Source organism: Cetorhinus maximus, chromosome 16 (genome assembly GCF_964194155.1).
Source record: "Cetorhinus maximus chromosome 16, sCetMax3.hap1.1, whole genome shotgun sequence".
NCBI lineage: Eukaryota > Metazoa > Chordata > Chondrichthyes > Lamniformes > Cetorhinidae > Cetorhinus > Cetorhinus maximus.
The window spans coordinates 30,567,752-30,591,590 of NC_135894.1; the positions used below are offsets into that span (position 1 = coordinate 30,567,752).

General features: G+C 42.4%; 1 protein-coding gene across 2 annotated transcripts in view; it reads right to left on the reverse strand.

The window, feature by feature from the left end:
* The window catches only part of vwa8 (von Willebrand factor A domain containing 8), a 414,855-nt gene that overhangs the window by 371,078 nt on the left and 19,938 nt on the right, over positions 1 to 23,839 (reverse strand). The window contains exons 2-3 of one of the 2 annotated variants that reach the window (XM_078559606.1): positions 21,805 to 21,935; positions 1,009 to 1,119 (exon numbers count right to left, since the gene is read on the reverse strand). In XM_078559606.1, coding sequence (XP_078415732.1) covers positions 1,009 to 1,119; positions 21,805 to 21,935 — 242 coding nt within the window. The remainder of the gene's footprint in view (positions 1 to 1,008; positions 1,120 to 21,804; positions 21,936 to 23,839) is intronic. The other variant, XM_078559607.1, reaches the window with a different exon arrangement.

Below are 23,839 nucleotides of genomic sequence, written 5' to 3' on the forward strand. Positions count from 1 at the left end.
AAGCCCACAGCGTTACATTTGGCTCTCAGCTGACCCAGGTCCAGCAAGAATTATAGATATGTTTGCAAATGCAGACAAACTGGTTACGTTGGCCGCTGATCACATTGGAGTCCCTTCCCAGAAGGGAAACAACAGTAAAAACTGGGAAATAAAAGTACTGGTCCGAACTGTTTTTTTCCTTGAGTTATTACACGTGGTGGCAATGAATTTATGACATTCTGTGATTAAGGTGCTTCAGAGGAAACATGAACTATTACAGTCAGGTATTCACATCATGTATCATGCCAACCCAGCTGTTTCTGGGAACAGGAGCTTTAACCGGTACTAATGGCACATCAAAGCATGATACGTTCAGCTCTGCCCACAGATGTGGACACCAGAGCATCATCTGATCTGCCTGGCATCTCTCTATAGGTTCTCCTCCTCTTTCAGGAGGATTCCCAGAAGGAAATCCATCAGAGCTGGAGGCAAAACATAAGTTGCAATGATTGACACACAGATTCATGAGAATCCAACTATTAACAAGAAAAAAGAGAAAACAGTTTCAGAGATTGTTTTTCTCTATTACTGTACCTTTTCCAATTCCGCCAGTACACTACTGCCACATAGCAACACAAGACAACTGCTTCACACAGGCCAACTGACATTTGGTTTTCTGAATGCCAGAATAACGTGATGATCATAATCCCCAAAATAGTACTGAAATGAATTGTCAACGTTGGAGGTGAGCACTTCCTCTGTCACTAGTCTTACTGACTGAAAAGTGCGAAGGCACAAAATAGGCAAAGTTCCACCATATTAGGACTTCTGTCTATTCTTCACTTCATGTCTTTTCAATATGATATCCCAATTTGATATGACTTTTTCTGGCTCAGTGCTACTTTTGTTTTCTGTGGCTTCATCCAAAAAACATTTTGTTTTATTTATAAACAGATATACTTTCAAAGTGAAAACTTAAGTCGCATCAATGAATGAAGTGGTGAATCTGCTCGGCACAATATAACATACCTGATCAATGTAAAAGGCTGTTCCTGCTCGGATCTCTCTGCGTTGTTTAAGGTCCGTCTCAGTGGTATCTCTGGATAGTGCCATGTATTCTACCTCTCGCTTGGTCAATTCCTGTGGGAAATGCCAACAGTCAGCACATGCTTAGTAATATACCAAACCCACAATTACATAGAATTACAACATAGAAACAGGCCATTTGGCCCAATCAGTCCATGGTGTTTATGCTTCACTCAAGTTTCCTCCCATCCTTTCTCATCTAACTTGATCAGCATTACCCTCTATTCCCTTCTCCCTCATTTTCTTATCCAGCTTCCCCTTAAATGCATTTATACTATTTGCCTCAACTACATCCTGTGATAGCAAGTTCCACATTTTCACTACTCTCGACATAAGGAAGTTTCTTCTGAATTTCTATTGGATTCCTTGATGACTATTGTAAATTGATCGTTTCTAGTTTTGCTCTTCCCCACAAGTGGAAAGATTTTGTGTCTCCTCTATCAAAACCTTGCATAATTTTAAAAAAAACTCTATTACATCATCCCTCGGCCTTCTCTTTTCAAGAGAAAAGAGACCCAGGCTGTTGATCCTTTCCTGATAGGTTTAACTTTGCAGTCCTGAATATCCTTATATATATGTATATACCTTATTTATAATATAGCAACCAGGACTGTACGTAGTACTCCAAGATGGAAAACCAAGTTCTGTACAGGTTTATCATAACTTCTCTACTTTTCATTCCTATCCCTCAGAAATAAACCTTTCTGCTTGTTTTTTTTCTTTTGTATCGTCTTACTGACCTGTGTCACAACTTTTACTGATTTGTCTGGTTGTTTCTCTAACCCACTTAGATTCTTATTTTCCAAGAGATGCACAACCATCCTTTCATTTCTTAGCAAAATACAATAACTTACACTTGAAATTCACTTGCCAGTTATCTGCCTTCTGCAAGTTTATTAATGTCTTTCTGTAATTTGTCGCAGTCCTCCTCAGTATTGACTATCCCTCCAAATTGTGACTAAACTGGATACAGATCCTTGTTACATTGGCGGTTTGCCATCATCTTGATATTTGTTTCTCTATCAGCATGCTTCATTGGAACTGAATGATGGTTATGGAAATATCATTCCACTATGAATGGTCGATGTAGAAATATCATTCCATTACTGAATGGTCAATATTAAATATCATTTCACTACTGTGTATTCCTAACCAGATAAAAACCTTTGGTTTACATAGCTGTTTACACTGTATTAAGTCGATAGTTAGGGAACAGAGTTTGAGTTGGGGACTCAAGCCAATAGCTTTGTCTTCCCAATATGCCTGCTATATATAAATGACCTGGCTTTAGGCATAAAATTTTAGAGTTTGCAGATATAAAAAACTTGGCAAAGTAGTAAATAATGAGAAGCATAGTAGCAGATTTCAGGAGGACAGACAGGCTGATGAAATGGGCAGACACATAGCAGATGCAATTAAATGCAAATAAGTGGGAAACGATACACTTTGGGAGGAACAACGTGGAAAGGCAGTATAACCTAAATGATGCTACTTGGAGGTGTTGCATATTTACAAGTCTTTGGGGTGGCAGGGCAAGTTGATAAGGCAATTAAGAAAGTGTAAGAGATACTTGTCTTCGGAAATTGGGGCACTGAATACAAAAACAATGAATTCATGGGAATCATGATAGGTTGAACGGCCTTCCTTCTGTGCTGTAAGATCCTATGATTCTAACATTTTGTTGACTGTATGCTGGCATCAGAAGTGCAGTGTGACAGAGAATACCAAAGGAGGCCATTTTCCCCATCTCAGTGACAATACAAGCTTTGCAACCAGGGCAAAATTCTCCAAACTCATGTGCCTGAATCCTTATACATTATTTCCTTTATATTTCCTTTGGAATGATGGCTGAATACAATAGGAATTACAAGATATGTTGTGATCCTCACCAGTTCCATACAGGTTGCAACTTAAACCAAGTTTACAAGCAGCACTTATTATTGCTATTGACACTTGGCCAGTTTATGGATTTTACTAGTGAATAATAAATATCAGCTACAAAGTCACCATCACGGGAGCTGAGTACTAGATGATACAGCTAAGACACAATGATCTTTGGAAGAGGGAAAAACAATCTGCCAGGGCAGCTCACAGTAGAGTAATGGTAAAAGGAACAATAATTTGGATTTATATAGCACATAACACATTAAAATGTCCCAAGGTGCTTCACAGGAATGTCATCAGACAAATTCTGATATTGAGCCACGTAAGAAGATATTGGGACAAATAACCAAAAGGTTGTTTGCCGGTAGGTTTTAAGGAGCATCTTAGAAGGGGAGAGAAGGGTAGAGAGATGGAGACATTTAGAGAAGGAAGAAATACTAACTTGGGATCAAGGCCAGTATACAGCAATTTTCAGCCAGGATAATAAAATGCTAGAGATTGTAGATTGGCTCACGAGGTGAAAGACACAGATTTTCAACTCTGAGATAAAACAGCAGAAGCTAGTTAACACTCATCTTTATTCAGTGTCATCTGTGCTAAATCCTGATGAACATTTTATAACAGGTTTCCTGGTTCCATTTCTACAAATCAATCGTCAAAATTATTAAAATTATGCAGAGATTTAAAATTTTTTAAACAATCAGCATCACTGAAGAAAACTTCAGGTTACAAAATAAATAGAAATCTATAGCTCATGCACATTCTGACATTTCAGGATTACAGAGTAACTAAATCCTTTATTTTAAATTTTAGAGCAATTCTACAGGTTGACTCACCCAGGTTCCACCTGGAAGAATAATGTGCAACAATATTTTAAATATTGATCTCCCAATCAAAGCCACCATTTTCATAGCAGCCCTGAAGTTCGAGTATGGGGCACAAAATCTCAACATTTTGTCTGTGATTGTTTGCAGCAATCAGGAAATAGACCCATGAGAATCAACTTGGATAGAGTACGTTTGGAGGAGCAGGTTCAATGAACCAAGTTTGATCAGCCCATATGCAGTTAGAAAAGTCCTTGTCGTTCAAATAATGTGCTGTTTTATTTTGGTGCTCCATAGAAGCAGCAATCCAGCAGGGAGATTGTGTCACTGCTTAACTGTCCCTTAGACATTTGCTATATCTGACACTGCTGATAAAGCAAGGAGAAGGTGGTGATAAGATCAAGATCATTCATATCACTGAGTATAGTTTTAATTTTTCTCTGTTCAAGAACCTTCATGCACAGGTGTCCTCCAATCACATTTAACAAGAGGCAAACACATTCAAACAGTAAGGAAGGCTGAAATAAAAACAGAAAATGCTGGAAATACTTGGCAAGTCTGGCAGCATCTGTGGAGAGAAACAATTAACCTTCCAGGGCTGTGACCTTTAACGTAAGGCTGACCTTAAGGATGTTAAGTCAATTCACAAGTTACCCTTAAACTCCAACACTGTGAAGTTTGGACTTGAATGAAATGTGCCTCCCACATCCTATTTGGTGCTAAATACTGTTTATCCATTGCATCCTTCCTCACTGCCTTCCACAGGTGATCCATTTCCCTGATTTGTCAAAATTTTAAATTGCTCGTCTTCATCTTTAAATCCCTGCACAAACTCAGCCCATGCTACCTCTGCAAAATTCTTCAGCTGCTGTTTCCTCCCTGCTGTCCAGTTCTCAGGCTCTGGCCTCCTGTGTATCCCTGTTTCGTCTGCACCATGATTGGCTGCAGAATCTTCAACAGTCTCGGGTGTGCTTTGTGGAACTCCTTCACTTCTGACAGGATTTCTATCCGCCCACTTAAAAGACTCCTCAAAGATCATCACCTATTGGACTGAGTCTTCTGTCACTTTTGCTAACTCCCTCACAAAGGGTTGAAAATTATTCCTTTCTTCTTCTGTCCGGTGCAGTTATTTCGCATTAAAGGCAATGTATAAATGGAATTAATTGTTAAAATGGTGGTAGGAGACTCTTGGTATCTGCAGCAATGGAGCCCCTCACCTCCTTGAGTATAGCAGCTGAAGTCAAAAGTCCAAGTTCCAGTGGCAAACAGGACACTCCAGGTCCAAGTGAAAACAACCGATATTCCCTTGATGCTTGCTCTTCTGCTTTGACTCGTCATTGAAGCACATTTTGACTTGTGCGTCAACTTCATTGAAGTCTGATTCAATATCGCTGTATCAAAACTGGGACATGTCTGAATGAGTTTTCACTCAAACTCACATCAAAATACACCTTGATGAATTCGTGCCTGAGGGCTTGACTGGAATTTCCAGAGAATTTTTCCCTCAATAGCTTGGGATTTGCCTTTGTTTTATCCCTCTCAGGAGAGGAATCTCTCCCAGTCATGATGTTCAAATCCATCATGGTGTGGGACAGGCTTGATGGACAAGCTGTCTTTCCCTGCCCATCAATCTGAGATGTTTGGAAGGACCTCTGAGTTATCATTTGACAGTACATACAAGAGAGGCCACATTGCTGCTCGAATTGAAGCCCAGCTTTCACAATAACAAAAAAAGGAAAAACATAGAAACTGAAGCCCACTGATTAAAGAGGTCAAAAGACATCAGAGACAAATCCTGGGTGAGGACTTAGAGCACATCAAGAGGCGGATGTTAACACTTGAATTCTTTCCAAGACATCAACTGTAGGACATGACTTGTTGCACTGAAAGCCTGCTTCCTCAGCTGGAGCAAACTATTATGGCAGCATGCTTCATTTGGAGTGATAATTATGTCATTCAAGGCTAAAGATTCTCAATTCAAGGAGCCGTTTGAAATTCACACGTGAAATGGAATGCAGGCTGATCATATTAAACAGGTCTGATAAAGGGAGGGATGTCACTCCTGAGCTGTCCCAATGCAGGGCTGTGTTTTTTTTTAAATTCTCCCGGGATGTGGGAGTCACTGGCTAGCCATTTATTACCCATCCTTAATGTGTGGTGAGTGTGTGTATGTTAGGAATTTGAGGACATTAACCAAGTCACCAATGGCTTTTTGTGTGACTATATCCATTCTGCAGACTTTGGCATGGTTGGTCACATCATACTTTCAATTGTTACCCTTCTCTTTGTGACTTACCTGGTCCCACTCTTAGCTGTTTCACCTTAGCCAGAGCACCTCCAGCTTTGGCATCTCATCCTGCCCAGGACCTTCATCTCAGGAGTCCCCAAATAATCCATCCTTGGTCCTCTCTCTTCTTCCTTATCTATGTGCTGCTGCTCCTTGGCAACACCGACAATTATTGGGCCAGTTTCCATGTGCATGTCAATGACACCAATTGCCACCTCATCAGCACCTCACAACCAGACTTGGATAAGCAAAACATCCAACAATGGGAAGACCAAACTTCATACCATCACCAACTAGCCCATCCATTCCTTGGTCACTTTCCGACACAAAACAGGATCTTCTTGAATTGTGAGCTGAGTTTCCAATCTCATAGTCACTTCATTACCAGAACCCTCTACTTAACCTCCATAATCTCAGCCTATTTGAAACTTATACCCCCATTCATGTATTTGTCACCTCCAGACTCTACATACTGGGCACTCAAGGAAAGCTGGAGGAACAACACCTCATCTTTCGACTCAGCACTTTACACCCTTCTGGATTCAACACCGAGATCAACAAATTTAGGTCATAACCTCTGCCTCCATTTTGTTTGTTTTGGTTTTGTCTTGTTTCTTTCTTCATTGTTTAAGGTATGTCAGTGCTGCTCAGCCATATGGGATTTATATCTTGCGGGATGTGGGACATCGTGCAAGCACAAAGGTCCCTCGATGACTACATTTGCAGGAAGCGTCACCAGCTGCAGAAACTTAAGCTCTAAGTTGCAGAACTTGAGCGGCGGCTGGAGTCACTATGGTGCATCTGCAGTGCTGAGGATTAGGTGGGTAGCACATTTAGAGAGGTGGTCACACCGCAGCTAAGAAGTACACAGGCAAAGAAGGAGTGGGTGACTGTCAGAGTATTTGAGAGAGAACAGGCAGGTAATGCAGGAATCCCCTGAGGCTATTGCTCTCTAACCGCTTTTCCATTGTGGATATTGGTGAGCAAGATGGTTCCTCAGAGGACTGTAGCAGGAGCCAAGTCCGTGGCACCGCAGGCAGCTCAGCTGCACAGGACGGGAGGGAGGAAGAGTGGAAGTGCTATAGTAACAGGGGGCAGGGAGTAGACAAGCATTTCTGTGGCCATAGATGTGACTCCAGGATGGTATGTTGCCTCCCTGGTGCCAGGGTCAAAGATGTCTTCAGTGGCTGCAGGACATTCTTTTGGGGGAAGAGTGAACAGTCAGGGGTTGTGGTCCACATTGGGACCAATGACATATGTAGGAAAAGGGATGAGGTCCTGAAAGCAGATTTTAGGGAGCTAGGAAGCAAATTAAAAAGCAGGACCTCAAGAACAGTAATCTCAGGATTACTCCCGGTGCCACGTGCCAGTGAGCATAATAGGTGGATTGAGCAGCTCAACATGTGGCTGGAGAAAAGGAGTAAGAGGAAGGGCTTTAGATTTCTGAGGCCTTGGGATCAGGTGGGACCTGTACAAGGAGGATGGGTTACACCTTAACAGAACAGGGACTAATGTCCTCATGGGGAGGTTTGCTAGTGCTACTGGGGAGGGTTTAAACTAGGTTAGCAGAGGGATGGAAACCTGAGGGGAAATTCAGAGTGCAGAGGAGAAAAACTGGCAGTGGAAAGTCGTGAAGTATCAACTGATAACGAGGATATATCAGAGAGTAGTACAAAGGCAGATAGAATATCTGGAGAGTTTGATAGATTTAGAGTAGGCAACAGTAAGTCATTAGATGGGGGTCAGAATAAAAAAGCCTAAATCAGGGTTAATGTACATGTATGTGAATGCACATGTATGTGAATGCACGGAGTGTGGTTAATAAGATTGGTGAACTGCAGGCACAGGTTGACCAATGAAATTAGGATATTATTGCTATAACAGAGACCTGGCTCAAAGAAGGGCAGGGCAGGACAAGGCATTAAATATTCCTGGGTACAAAGTGTTTAGGGGTGACAGGAAAGGAAGAAAGAGGTGGGTGGCAATACTGATTAAAGATGGCATTACAATACTGGAGGGAGAGGGTGTTCCAAAGAGATCAAGGACAGAACCTCTCTGGCTAGAGGTAAGGAATGAAAAAAGTGCAATAACATTGAATGGTGTAGTAGATAGACCACCAACTGGTGGAAGGGATGTGGAGAAACAAATTTGCAAAGAAATTACAGAGAAGTGCAAGAAGTACAGAGTAATCATAATGGGGGACATCAATTATCCAAATATTGACTGGAATAGGAATAGTACAAAGGGACAAGAGGAGTGAGTTCCTGGAATGTGTTCAAGGTAGTTCTCTGCAGCAGTATGTTTCCAGCCCAATGAGAGGACAAGCACTTTTGGACCTGGTTCTGGGGAATGAGTTGCGCAAGTGGATCAAATGTCAATGGGACAGCCTCTAGGGGACAGTGATGATTGTATCATAAGGTTTAGGTTAATCATGGAAAAGGACAGGGAACAATCCAGAGCAGGGAAAATTAACTGGGAGAAGCCAATTTCGATGGGATGAAAATGCATCTGAGTTGAGTAAGTTGGAATCAAATGTTGGCAGAAAAGACAGTGGCTGAACAATGAGCTGCCTTCAAAGGAAAAGTATTGCAGGCAATGCCAAGATACATTCCCTTGAAGGGGAAAGGTAGGACAAATAAATCCAAGAGCGCCCTGGATGATGAGAGAGATAGAGGTAAAGATGAAAAGAAAGAAGTGCCCGTACAACAGATGTCAGGTAGAAATTACAATGGAGAATCAGACTGAATATAGAAGGACCAGAGGGGAAGTGAAGAAACTAAGAAGAAAAGCTGAGAGCATGAAAAGAGACTGGCAGCAAACATAAAAGGGAATCCTAAAGTCTTCTATAGGCATGTAAATAATAAAAGGGTGGTAAAAGAGAGAGTTGGGCCAATTAGGAACAAAAAAGGTGACTTGCATGTGGAGGCTGAAGAAATGGCGGAGGTATCGAACGAATACTTTGCATCTGTCTTTATAAAGGAAGAAGATGCTTCCCAGACCAAGGTGAGAGGAGGTAACTGGTACACTCGAGAAATTTACAATTGAGAAGAAGGAGGTATTAGAAATGCCATCTTGTTGGGCCTTTGCTCATCCTGATATATACTGATGACCTAGACTGTGGTGTTCAGGGCATGATTTTCTTTTTATTCATTCATGGGATATGGGCGTCGCTGGCTCGGCCAGCATTCATTGCCCATCCCTAATTGCCCTTGTTAAGAGGGCATTTAAGGGTCAACCACATTGCTGGAGGCCTGGAGTCACATGTAGGCCAGACCAGGTAAGGATGGCAGATTTCCTTCACTAAAGGACATTAGTGAACCAGATGGATTTTTACGACAATCGACAATGGTTTCATGGTCATCAGACTTTTAATTCCAGGTTTTTATTGAATTCAAATTCCACCATATGCCATAGTGGGATTCGGACCCAGGTCCCCAGAGCATTACCCTCGGTGTCTGAATTACCAGTTCAGTGACAATACCACTATGCCACAACTCCCCTTAAATTTCAAAATTTGCAGATGATATGAAGATTGGAAATGCTGTCAACCGTGATGGAGATAGTCTTGAACTTCAAAAGGACAGACATGTGGGTGGATTGCGCAGGCAAGTGGCAGATGGAGCTCAATGCAGAGAAGTGTGAGGTGATCCATTTTGGCAGGAAGAATATGGTGGGACAGTATGAAATAAAGGGAGAAACTCTAAAGAAGGTGCAGGAACAGAGGGACCTCAGTGTATACGTACATAGGTCATTGAAGATGGCAGGACATGTTGAGAGAGCAGTTAATTAAGCATATAATATCTTAGGCTTTATTAATAGGGCCATTGAGTACAAGAGAGTGAGGTGGTCATGTTGAACTTGTATAAGACACTAGTTAGGCCTCATCTGGAATACTGAGTCCAGTTCTGGGTGCCATACTTGAAGGCATTGGAGACAGTACAGAGGAGGTTGACTTGAATCATTCCCAGGAGAAAGAACTGTAGCTCTGAGGATAGTTTGGAGAGGTTGGGATTGTTATCCTTGGAGAAAAGAAGGCTGAGAGGACACTTGATAGAGGTATTCAAGATCCTGAGGGGTATGGACAGGGTAAATTGTGAGAAATTGTTTCCACTCAAGAAAACATCAAGAACTAGAGGGCCCAGATTCAAAATAATTAGCAAAAGGAGTAAATGTGATGTGAGGAAAAGTTTTTCACCCAGAGAGCGGTTGGAGTCTGGAGCAAACTTCCTGAGAGGGTGGTGGAGGTAGGTTCAATTGAGGTATTCAAAAGGGAATTGGATTGCTACCTGAAAAGACAGAATGTGCAAGGTTACAGGGGTAAGGCAGGGGAGTGGGACTAGGTAGAATGCACTTTCAGAGAGCCAGTGCAGATTCGAAGGGCCAAATGCACTTCTGCACTGTAAAGATACTCTGAAGATACTGTGGTACATTGCATTTGGACAGCTATGCATTCACACATCTGGACATAGTTTTTGTTTCTTTACTAGGCCCATTACCACTCCTTTTGGACCATGAAACCTTTTGGTCATTTAATCGCTCCTACCTTAGACCTTCCCTTCCAGTTTACCACCCACTCTGCTCTTTCACTTGTTCAAAATCTTTCACATTTCTAACGTTCCGCATTCAGTTCTGAAGAAGGGTTATCACGACCTGAAACATTAACACTTTCTCCCCACAAATGCTGACTGACCTGTTTCTGTTTTTATTCTACGACACTGGAACCTCACTATAACACAGTCCATGGGATCCACATTATGAGACAGTGTCATTGGTGTGACCATTATAACACGGTCCTTTCAAAAGCGCCAGGCCAGTAGCCAGAATAATAAAAACAAAATGAAGAAATCTATTCAAATAAATTTTATTTCTACTGGTAATGGGGATATACATGTACAATTGGTCATTATTAAATAATGGATGTGAAGAAATCTGTAATTTTTACTGTATACATTCACTCCTCACCTCTGCCTTTGCTAGATGTTCTGAATTTGTGTCACACCTGCAGCAATCGATTTTTTTGTTAGTTCCAGCCATCTCAGCAATTCTCCTAAATCATGAATGACTGTATGGGGGATGATGGCAGTGGTCTGGTCTCAGTGTCGGCGTCATCATCACCTTCAGCTTGCTGGACATCTTGACAGTTTGGATTTGTTACACTAGCTAATATTTGATCATCTGTCTTTGTCTCATTGGTGGCTTCTTGGGTGTCGATATACAGAGAAAACTGGCACTTTAATTAGTCATGAGGCTACCATCTCATTGGCTGGCTCTAACTAATTAGTGGAGCATTTATATTTGAACAACGGTCTGAAATATGTTCTGAAATGATAAATTTACATGAAAATGTTAGGGTCTACAATGGATCTGCAGTATACCCAGATCCATACGATAAGAGACCATGTTATAGCAGGTTTCCAATGTAGTTTAATGCTCTCCTGGTCAACCTCCTTTCCTTAACCCCCAATTCAACTAAAACTCTGCTGCCCTTACCCTAACCTGCACTAAAAGGATTTTGGATTAACCCATCACTCCAATCTTCATTGTCCCAAATCCCAGCCTCAAATTTAAAATTCTTACATTTGTTTAAATTCCTTCATGGAATCATCTCTCCAATCATTGTTACCTTGTCCAAGCCTGCAAGTCCCACCATACCAAGATCTATTTGCACCATTCCCCTCTGCCCTGCCATACACTCAGTTCCTGCACATCACTTCGCCCTTTTGCCCTCCCAACTGAGGCCACGTTTTCAGTCAACTGAGGGTTGAACACCTTCTGGAATTTGTTCCATACAGCCTTCTGCGGGGGAGGGTGTCCGGGGGTCGGGGTCAACTATGATGGGGGAAAGGAAATGGGTGATCGGGGGAAAGTAAAAGACGGGGGAGTGCACCATGCAGTAAAACCAGGCCATGAGGCCATGCTGTCCAAATCGAAAGTGAAACGAGACCACTGTGGGCGATATCATTTTCGGCATAGGAGTGTGATCAGTCATTGGGCAGAGATGCAGGTCAGCTCAGTTGGACAACTGAAAGCAAACCCCAGCAGCCAGCGTTCAAAATGCTCAGGACATTGAGATGAGTGTGAAACGTGAACGATCTGCATACGTGGGACAGTGCTTGAACGAGGCTCCGAAAGGCCCTGCCACACACACATTTTTCCTTCCAGAATCACTCGTGGACTGGCTGCTCCCCCTGACGGGTCTTCCTGGCTGCTTATTTCTACCTCTTCACTGGAGGAGTCTCTTGGCTGCAGATGACGACATGGATGGAGCTTAGGGACGGACTGGCTGGCTGACTGAGGGTGTTGGTCCATTGGCAGAGCTCCCTATGAACCAAAGTTGAGATAAGTAGTGCATGGCAGCAGGGTCAAAAGCAGGAGAGAGAGCCCTCAAGGTTGCATTGACGGAGGGATGATGTGATACAGGATTGTCAGATGAGTGTACGCTGCTGACCTCACCGTCGCCACAGGCAGGGTCCACATTCTCACCAGTCAGCACGATGGCACACTCCTCCAAGTGAGTGAGGAGCCTAATATAGGCCATTCCACGCCCAGTCTGGGACCTCTCCCTGCTGATGTGAGCCAGCTTCTCCTGCATGAAAACAGATGGAATGTGAGCAGGACGCATGGCACTGCGTGGAGTGTGTTTGTGTGGTGAGTGGAGACATGGACAGGATAAGGACCCGAGCTCCAGGTGATATGAGCCTGATGAAGATGTGAGGGTGTATGAGAGAGTTAACGGTGTTGCCCCTTGAGGTGTGAGATCCTGTGGATGTGTGATGGGTTTGAGAGTTGAGACTGATGAGAAGAGTGAATTGCACTGGTGGAACGGATGAGACCGTTCATCCTATAGTGGCACTGGGTGGCTGACCTCTTTTGCAGGGCATTGGCGCTGACCACCGCTGCCACTACCTCCCAAGCCTGGTTGGTAATGCTGCTGCCCATCCTGCAGCCAGAGCGGGGAAGAGCACATCATGGCAAGCCTCCATCGCATCCAAAAGGCGGTCCAGTGATACGTCGCTAAATCTGGGGGCTGCAGTCTTCTTGCCTTATGTGGACATCTTCCCTGCAGTAGTCGTGGTTTGGAAGCACAGATGTGTGCGCACTGTTGCACTTTAAACATGTTGCCGGACGTGATGAAGTGGCGACGTGATGGCGGGCGGGTGAACGAGAGCCTGCTCGCCATAGAAACGCCGTGTTTCCCAGGAACGCATAAATAATATGGTGGGATTCAGACGATACGGTGTGAAAACCCGCCATCGTGGCCAGCGGGTAAACCGTCATTTTACCCACCCGCTACTGCACTTAGAGCAAATCTGGAACCATTCCGCCCCATGACTTCATCATGTATTTGATGCCTGCTTATGTTTGAAATGCAGTGTATAAAAGTTGGATAAATGCATAATCTTGTTGAGCATTAAAACATCAGTACAAACAAGCATCGACATTTCTATTCCCCACAAGACTTGCATTCTTCCAACCATGGTTTTATACAGCAGTACACTTTCCCAGCTGCAGAAAGTCACCACAGCCTTCTGCTCAGCACAGGTCAGGTCAGCGGCTGAACAGAGCCAAATCTGTGCTCTTCCATTCCATGCTCTCATCAATTAATGCTTCACTGGAAGGTGCTGCCAAATATACCATCGAAGGTAAGCATGCAGGTGGTAAAGAAGGCAAATGGTATGTTGGCCTTCATAGCAAGAGGATTCGAATACAGGGGCAGGGATGTCTTGCTGCAATTGTACAGGGCCTTGGTGAGACCACACGGAATACTTTGTGCAGTTTTGGTCTCCTTATCCATATCTGAGGAAGGATGTTCTTGCTATAGAGGGAGTGCAGCAAAGGTTTACCCGACTGATTCCTGGGATGGCGGGACTGACATATGAGGAGAGATTGAGTCGGGTAGAATTATATTCGTTGGAGTTCAGAAGAATGAGGGGGGATCTCATAGAAAGCTATAAAATTCTAACAGGACTAGACAGGGTAGAAGCAGGAAGGATGTTCCCGATGGTGGGGGAGTCCAGAATCAGGGGTCACAGTCTGAGGATACGGGGTAGACCATTTAGGACTGAGATGAGGAGAAATTTCTTCACCCAGAGAGTGGTGAGCCTGTGGAATTGGCTACCACAGAAAGCAGTTGAGGCCAAAACATTGTACGTTTTCAAGGAGTTAGATATAGCTCTTGGGGTGTAAGGAATCAAAGGATATGGGGAGAAAGCAGGAGCAGGCTATTGAGTTGGATGATCAGCCATGATCATAATGAATGGCGGAGCAGGCTCGAAGGGCCGAATAGCCTACTCCTGCTCCTATTTTCTATGTTGCTATATATCCTTCTCAAATTTGAGAGTAACTCCCCTGGATGAGCTGATGATTTTCACATTTTCTAAATACACTATTACCCAAGAATGAACAAGGCCCAAACAAAGTTCTGATTAACTCTGTCTTTAGAGATATTATGTATTTTATATATATGTACATATATAGACAGAGAAAGAGAGAGATACAAAGTAACCAAGAATGTGCTTGAAATGTAGTCAGTATTGCTATGTCATTAAATCACATTATACAGCACAGGAGGCCATTCTCAAAAGCAATCAGGGATAGACAACAAATGCTAGTCTTGCCAGTGATGTTCACATCCTATGAATGAATTTAAAAGAATTCAGGCCATCATGCCTGTACTGTCATTTTGAAAGAGCTATCCAATTGAACCTGCTTCCACCACCCTTTCAGACATTATTCCAGCTTATAACTCACTGCATAAAAAGAATTCTCATCACCCATTTAGTTCTTTTGTGAATTATCTCAAATTTGCGTTCTCTCATTACCAACCATCCATCCGCTGGGAACAGTTTCTCCTCATCTACTCTATCAAAACACCTAATTTTCAACACCTGTTTCCCTTCTCTGCTCTAAGTTTATAACATGGCACTTTGTCAAATGGCTTTTGAAAATCCATACACACATCAACCCTCCCCATTACTTCCCATTTAGTTGGATTTCTCAAACTGTGGTCTGCATGGCCCTGGTAATATCAGAGACACCTCTGTGGGCAGTGGGTGTTTGGGGGGTTTTTGGGGGTGGGCGGCAGGGGCACGTGGGAGAAATCGTCCAACACTGAATTTTATTTATATTATTTATTTATCGCATTTTTATAATAGGCTACTCAGCCAAAACTTTAAACCTCTGTTAGAATTTGTTCCATTAAGTGTTTTGTTTACTTCAAGATACACCAATGAGAACACAGGTGACATACAGAGACTCACTTCCAATCACTGTACATTGCTCAGCTGGGACAATGATCCTGGCTGTGCAAGTTGTAGTTAGTAGAGGTTGGAAGCAGAGGTATCAGTAAGGAGAGTACAAGGGAAATCAAACCTCAAAATAATGGCCTGGATTCTACAGTTGGCAGCGAAGCAAGAGAACTCATCGCTGACCTTGAAGAAAACCTCACCGAGAAATCCAATGATCTCTCTGGCAAGAATTCTACCTCTTGATTGTAGCACGGTTTAAAGATGATTCCCAATGTCAAGCTGATATCATCAAGCTGTTCAAGCAGCAAATCACATTGAAGAATTCTCACAACCAGCCAACCAGGGATTGAAAAGTGTTCACAATCAAATCATATTTTAAAACTTTACACAGGGTAAAATAAAGATTGAGACCTGCACATGGTGGGGATGGTAAAAGCTGAAATATCATGAAAACAGTAATTGTTTTAAAACAATTTTAAAATCTCATAATTAATCCTAATAGAGACATTTAACAACATTTCACATATTTTGTCAGGACCAGGTCAGTTGCTGGCTCATTATTAACTCAGATTGCTGTTAAAAACCCAGTTGCACCTCATTGAACAAGGCTAAAGCTTTTATGGAATTAAAACAGAAAATGTTTTTGCTTTTGTACTGGCACCAGGGATGAGGGGGTCTTAGTTATCTGGAGTGACTTGAGCAGAGAATATTAATGGGAGATTTAACAGGTGTGTTAAAACAGAAAATGCTGGAAAAACGCAGGTCAGACAGCATCTGTGGAGGGAGAAACAGAATTGACGTTTCGAGTCCATATGACTCTTCTTCATGTGGGGTTTCTAACAGCAATCTGAGAGTGGATTAGGGGGAAGTCCTCGCCAAATCAATTGATTTCCCGGGGGGAGGAGTTGGTGGGGTCCACAGCACAGCACTGCAGGTTGTGGCGGAGCAGTGAGTGAGAGGATTTCCATGTTAGTCTACACTTTTGCTAAGACCTGAAGTTGTGGTCAGATTCAGAATGGTAATGATGGCAAATGCTGACAGTTCGTTGTCAAAGACTCCACAAATACAAGGCCGTTAGCTTCATTTGGGTCAAGTGTTAGCTTAGTTCAGTTAGTAACATTTGCCTTTAAGTCAGTGTATTGTGGGTTTAAGTCCCACTCTAGCTTACAAGATAGATATTCTAGTGCAAGGCTAACGGGGTTCTGTAATCTTGGAAGTGCCATATTTCAGATATAATGTAGACTAGTACGCCTGTGTAATAGTGCAACTAATTCAAATAATTTTTATTTCATATTAGGCTGTTAAAAAAGCATATGGGATCCATGACTTTATAAATAGAGGCACAGTGCAAAAGCAAAAACATTTATAAGTTACTGGTTAGACCTCAGCAAGAATAAGGTGTCCAATTTTTGGTACAGCACTTTGGAAAAGATGTCAAGGTCCTGGAGAGGGTGCAGAAGAGATTTACTAAAATGGTACCAGGGATGAGGGGGTCTTAGTTATCTGGAGTGACTTGAGCAGAGAATATTAATGGGAGATTTAACAGGTGTGTTCAAAATTCTGAGGGGTTTTGATAGAATAAATGAGGAGAAACTGTTTCCACTAGCAACAGAGCCAGGGTTAATATAAATGGCAAAAAAGTATAATTCTATATTATTTTTCAGAAACAGGAAACTGATCCCTCGATTTTAGTCGCTTGCTCACCTCTGGAAATTAAATTATAAGGGAATTTGAGAAAGTTAAGCACATTCTCGTTGAAAAACAAAAAATTTCCAGGTGATCAAACAATTTTTGACATTTTTCATACAAGTCCAGACAATTGCTCCATACAAACTGTTCACATCACATAGCTCCAACACTGGGGGATATAATTTGAAAATAGATTAATAGGTCATTTAAGCTGAACAAAAACAACTTGTACTTGTACAGCGCCTTTATCTACATAACACATCACAAGGCAGAGACCTGGGTAGAGGAAGCGGAACCTTAGAGGAAGGGAATTTGTGAGAGGGGCCGACCAAAACAATAACGGATTTAAAAACTAGTCCATGATTTAGCACAAAAATAGGATTTAGCTAAAACATAGATCCAAATATGGAATATTTAGGAGGGAAATGGGGCAGGCAGTGCAGGATTTAGAAGGGGTGGACCAATTGACAAAGAATTAGCCAAAGACAGGGTCAAAAAGAGAATATTTGAGGAAGTTTATAAAAATACTGAAGGAAGTAGGGAGGCACAGCGATTTAGGGAGGGAGGTCTCAAGGCTGGAGTGAAGACAGTCAACAGTCCAAGCCCCATTTAAGGAACACCAGGAAGGGGAGATAAAGAGGAACTCAGAGTTGGAGCACCATCGGGCACTTATAGGGTGGGGCTAGGCCATGCTCCAATTTGTAAACAAAAAGGATTTCTGTCACGTTAGAAATCAGAGTAGACGTATGGAGTAAATTACCAGGAACACCCATTTGCAGCAAATAGTATTTTGTTTCACTGGATCGTTTGGGTTTTGGACTACATGAAGCATTGGATTACAAAGCCTGCCACAGAAGATTCACAAATTACAATCAACAAGCATATCATTTCTGACTCAATTTGATCCCAAAGTCTCCACATTTACTACAATCCATGGAAGATAGCCACACATTGGTCATTCGACAATGACAAACACAGACTGTAGAAAGTTGGTAACAGGACCTCCTCAAAGGCATTATGATGATCTTCAGAAGTCATCATAAAACGTTTGAAGACAAAGCAACCCCCCTCTTAACCACAACAGGAATGCACACCATGGCCCATGCAATACTCGTTCAAGGAGTTGGAACAATCGAGATTCAATAGCAGTTGCTTGCTCCTATGTATTGTAATTATAGGAGGCACCCACCCACCTACCACCCTTTGTAAATTTCAACTCATCCAAAACTCTGTTGACCTTACCCTAACTCGTACCATTTCCTGTTCACCCGTCACCCCTGTGCTCAATGACTTATATTAGCTCCCAGTGCAGCCTTGTTTTCAAATATTTCCATGGCCTCGCCCATATTTATCTCTGTAATCCCTCCAGTCCTACAACCCTCTAAGATCTCCAGAGTTCCTCCAGTTCTAGGCTTCTGCACGTCCCCGATTACATTTGTTTCATCATTGACAGCAATGCTTTCAGCTGACTAGGCACTAAACTCTAGAATTCCCTCTCTAAACCCCTTCTCCTTTAAGTCACCCCTAAACACCTACATCTTTGACCAAGCTTTTGGCTACTGGCTATTGTCTCTCTATGTTGCTCATTGTCAAATTTTATCTGATAACATTCTTAAGAAGCGCTTTTGGGTATTTTATTCTGTTAAAACACTATAAAAATGCAAGTTGTTGCATTCTTGGGTTCATTGCAATCATGGTAGGGATTGAGCTCTGGTTACATGAATGATGATATTCTCATACCTGGCATCCAGCAATTCTTTCCTACAGCAGTCATACAAACTCTTAGTTCCCTCATCAAATTTTCTGATTCATCACCTTAATGCTCCAGGTGTGGAAATCCAGAGCAAGTCTACCAACAGTTTAACTCAGATCTTGTGAGAGGGGCTTTGGCAAACAGCTATGCTCATATGGTCATCTTGACTCTGCCCATGTACAGACCATTTTTGAAGCTGGTTGCCCTCCTTCCTGCAATTGCATCACCTTTTGGTCACAAGTGCACTTAACATTTCATTGCTGAAACTTGCACAACTTGCAAATTATTGGGAAAGGAGCCAACTGAATATATTCTAGCCAAAGAGGGGACAAATGGCTGTGGGGAGAAAGTGGAAAGTCAGGGGTTGAGTCCAACCAACAAGCATTGGATTTACAGGACAACAATTCCTTTTTCTTAACATTTCATGTGCTTCTCTTTACCTGACCTGAATGTCTCTTAGAGTGAACCCACAATTGGAAACTGGACACACCAGTCAGTGTACCAAAAATGGTACATGGCCTGGGAACAGGGAGCAACTGTCTGCTCACTGACAATGAAGCCTCTCACAGGGTCATTTCTTTTTCTACAACTATATTTTTAATTCATCAGTAAATAATTGTTAGTGAATCTGCTGCTCATGGTGCTCATGGGGACTATATTTCTGTTGAAAGATAGAGAGGTGGCCAGATTGGAGAAACATAGGAGTGTGAATGGAGCAGTTAGGGACAGTAGTGGGTGGATGAAGGGCTTTTAGGGGCTAAGAAGGGACGAGAAACAGAGATTGAGTGAAAACAAGGGCACAAGAACTAGACAGTGCCATAGATGGAGAAGGGAGAGAGATCGTCAGGAAGAGAGACACGGAAGTGGATGTAGAAAGGGAGAAAGACAGGATGAATTGAGTAGCAAATGAATGATTTGATCCAGCTATTCTTGTACTGTTTCATTTACTTATGCCTCTAATGTCACAGAAAGGTTCAGTCAACTTCGTTCCCTTCACATCTAGTGGTGGCTTTGGTCTCACTACTGCAGCTACCCTTCACCCAGATCAGAGACACTTCAGGCTGTTTTGATGGGAAACTGTTTACATTTTCAAATTAGGCATGAGGATAGGGGAAAAAAATACCACTCCAAAAACGAGAGACGGCACACATGGGAAAGTATTTAGCATTCCAGTGTTAAGCGACACAATTTATTACTTCAATTCTGTCAAAAGCTGCAGTATAACAGAATAAAAGTGGACAGTGACTAATTTCAGCTGCATGCTTCTAAATTTAAACTGCTACCACAATAGAGTTCCTTAGAAATTGTGTAAAAAGAAGCAAATACCGGTTGTTTCTTGTGTGATGTTAAATGTGAATAATTTGGGATGTACATATGATAGAATGAAGCTATGAACAGGACAATTCATAAAGTTTATTTTTTAGATGTTAATCTTGGTAATGCTGAGATAATATTTTCCTGATTGAAAATGGCAGCAGTAGAAGCAAACGTGAACGACTATGACCAGCAGAACTCAAGTTCATAACAGCCGCAAAGAAAATTAATCGCTCATTATAGGAAAAATACACCACATAGAAACTCAATTTACAACTGATTGGAAAGGTTTTTATCATGTATACATCCAACGTTATGAAAGTTGCATAAGTTCTTCATACACATCATGGACAGCAAAATATAAATTTCTTCCAGTAAACCTCCATAAAAGTTTGTCATGACTATTAAAAAAAATCTTGTCTCTTTATAGCCTTCTGGCTATCTGTTTTGCTTTGCCTTTCACACCATCTGTTCATTTCAAACTCCATATGTCTCATCCATTTTCACTGAAACTTCTTTTGTATGTCTCTTGTCTCATTGTGTTTTTCACAAGCTCTCTGCCTCCTTCTGACTGACTGGCTGTTCTTATGTTCTTTCTATCGGTTTGTACTTCCCTGTATCCTGTGGCTCTTGAACAAGTTCCTTTACTGAAGTATTGAATTTTCATGCCTTATCTTTGATATAGCCCAAGGTATGTAGCAAGATGAGAAGCAACAACTGGTCAGAGTGTATGCAATGACCAGGTGGTGATAAATTGGTGTTGGAGTTTGAAGCAGAGGTTTGAGAGCAGATGTCTTGGTATGTCGATACTCAAGGAGGGGCTGGAGTCCAGGCAGCACACAGGAATGGGATAAGCAGCTGTCTGGCAGCAAAATTCAGAAGCAGGGGTGCCTGGGTCCTGGCTGCAGTAAGAAAACTAGAAGAGACCAAGATGCAGTTCAGTCCGGGACCTTGGGGCTGAAAATTTAAGGCACGTGGTCTGCTAGTCTATGTGGCAATTAGGGAAAGCAGAGCAGGAGCAGTCTCAGTCATGCACGTAAAAAGCAATAGGATACATGCCCGGAACTCAGCAGCACTCTCCGAGCCTGGAACAAACCAACAGGGTGGGCACAAAAGGGCAAGCCTCAGTCATCCAGCCACAGGTTCCTATTGGAGCATGTTGAATGGATTTCCAAAATGAAATAGTCAACTTCATGTTCAAGTTGAAAGCATCTTTGTGAATTATTATTTCAGTATTAAATGTGCTTGGCATGTTACTAATTTTATTCTTTTTAGGTGGATGTGCACAAGGGCCAAAGAAACATGAATAGATTGCAGACTGATAGCTTTTCCTACTTATCCAAGGCAATGCTTAGTTTCATACTCAGTCAGGTATTTGGCCTAATTAGTATAACTAAATTATTAAAACATTAGGGTTCTTTCTGTCCTACAGACACATTAAGCTGAACACTAAAAACCTAACATGAAATGTCTCATGACCCAAAGTTCAGTTAAATAGTTTCACCTACAAAATGCAGGTATAATGCTAACATGTGCAATTGTTACTGGCCCGCTATTGCTCAGAAGGCGTTACTATTGATCTAATTTCCTGTATTTGTCATTTTACTCATGTCCACACATTGGTAAATTGCAAATTGGTTTCTTTCCCGCCAGCGAATTACTCTTCATGCAGGCAACAAACTGGAATGATGCATTAGAACCCAGCTACAGTATTTGCATATGATCTAGAGAATGACTTACCAAATACTGCATAGCAATGGAGCGCCGTAAAGGACCGGGTGGTCCGATAAGGAACACATCTTGTCCCAGCAGATCTTTCTGCATGATCCATCGAAGGTGCTGTGTGAGTGCCTGAGATATGGGTTCCAACACTGATGAGAATGAAAATTGATTTAATTATCGTCCTTGTCTTCGCAACACAACAGAGCAAAAAAGCAGCAGGATTTCAGAACTTGTTACGTTCGTATTGGAAATTGCACCAAAAACAAAATCCCCCCTGAAAAACTGAACACAAGTTAAAACTCCCTTGGATTATGTATTGTTATAATATGTTATTGTGGATTAGTTAGAGGGTAGATGATCTGATAGGATAGCAACAGATGTTCCACAGCTAGCCAGATTGTCTGAGGAGGCTGGGGAGGACTTTCACAAAAGTTGTTTTTTCACCTCAGCTGATAATCTTCTACTCTCTGTCATCACTTACAAGAACAACAAGCAGGAGTAGACCATACATTCTGTCACCCTGACCCGCCCTTACCATCGTGGCTGATCTTTGGCTTCAGATGTTTGGGGTCAGATAGCAATCCAATTCCCTTTTGAATACCTCGATCGAATCTGCCTCCACCACCCTCTCAAGAAGTTTGTCCAGGCTCCAACCACCCTCTGGGTGAAAAAATTTTTCCTCACATCACAATTACCCCTTTTGCCAATTATTTTGAATCTGTGCCCTCTAGTTCATGATGTTCTCTTGATTGGGAACAGTTTCTCACTATTTACCCTGTCCATACCTCCATCAAGTCTCCTCTCAGCCTTCATTTCTCCAAGGAAAACAGTCCCAACCTCTCCAGTCTATCCTCATAGATACAGTTCTTCATCCCAGGAATCATTCTTGGGCCGTAAAAAGGGGGCAGTTTTCAATGACAGTGGAACTTTCTAGCATCTTTTTAAAATCAAAAATAATTTTCACCGTCACGGTTTTAATCTAGATCTTCTGAAGATTCGCTGTCAGATTACCACTCCACTCCTAGTTACTTATCTTGCACTGGAGCTCCACATTTGTCGCCTGGACTTCCAAACCAGACCTCCTCGGAAATGAGGAGCGTACATGGTCCAGGAGTCCTTCTTTGTAGTGTAGGAGCGTCAGGGAAAGCCAAGCCATGCCCCCTTTTTATGGCACTAGCCGCCGTACTCAGATAAGTTTAAATGTCCTAAAGACACTTTGACAAGCTACAGAGAGAAGGTAAGTGTGTAAGATAAGTGAGGGGTAGGGTGGGATAGGGAGGTCAGTGGGGATAGTTGTTGGATTAGGGAGAGTAGTCAAGGGGTTGGGGATAGTCAGGTTGGATGGGGGGGTGTAGGAGTAGTGGAGGGGTCATGGAGTCTAGTAGGGAGTTGGGGGGCCGAGGTGGGGGGTTGCTGTCAGTAGTATAGTTACCCAGGAGTTAAAACTGGTTTTAATCCTTCTAACTTTACCCGAGTAACTACTCTGGTAAGTGAGCAGGAAGCATCCGAGATCTCTGACTCTAACTCAGAGTTTTGAAGGGTTCCAGACGCAGGGTAATTGTCCATCAGAAGTCCAAACTTCCCAGGCAATTCCCACGTAGTTAGTGCGTAGGGACCTCAGGGAGATCCCCCTGCCCATCTTGGGGTGTAACGCCGGAGCACGACCATCCGAAGATCAGAAGCTCTGGGCCCATGTGTTTCTTCTTTCCAATTTTCTTAAACAAAAACAAATTTTGCAACAAAAACTAATGAGTACTTCAGGGAAAATTCACAAAAAATAAACTGTGTTCGAGTTTTAACCCAGTAGTTGGCTGAAAAATTAATACATTTACACAGCTTGATATAATGCAAATGACCTCAAAAGCTACTTTTGTATAGGCCTTCGAGGAATACTCACTAACTCATGGGGATCACACACCTGCCAACAAACTGAATGTAAATCTGGCCTATTCAGCCAAAGCGGCTGCGGGAAGAATCAATTAAGGAAGGAGGAGCCTAATGTTAAGAGCCAGAACCACAATCTCAGGTGTTCTTCCACTCATCTCAAGCTGCG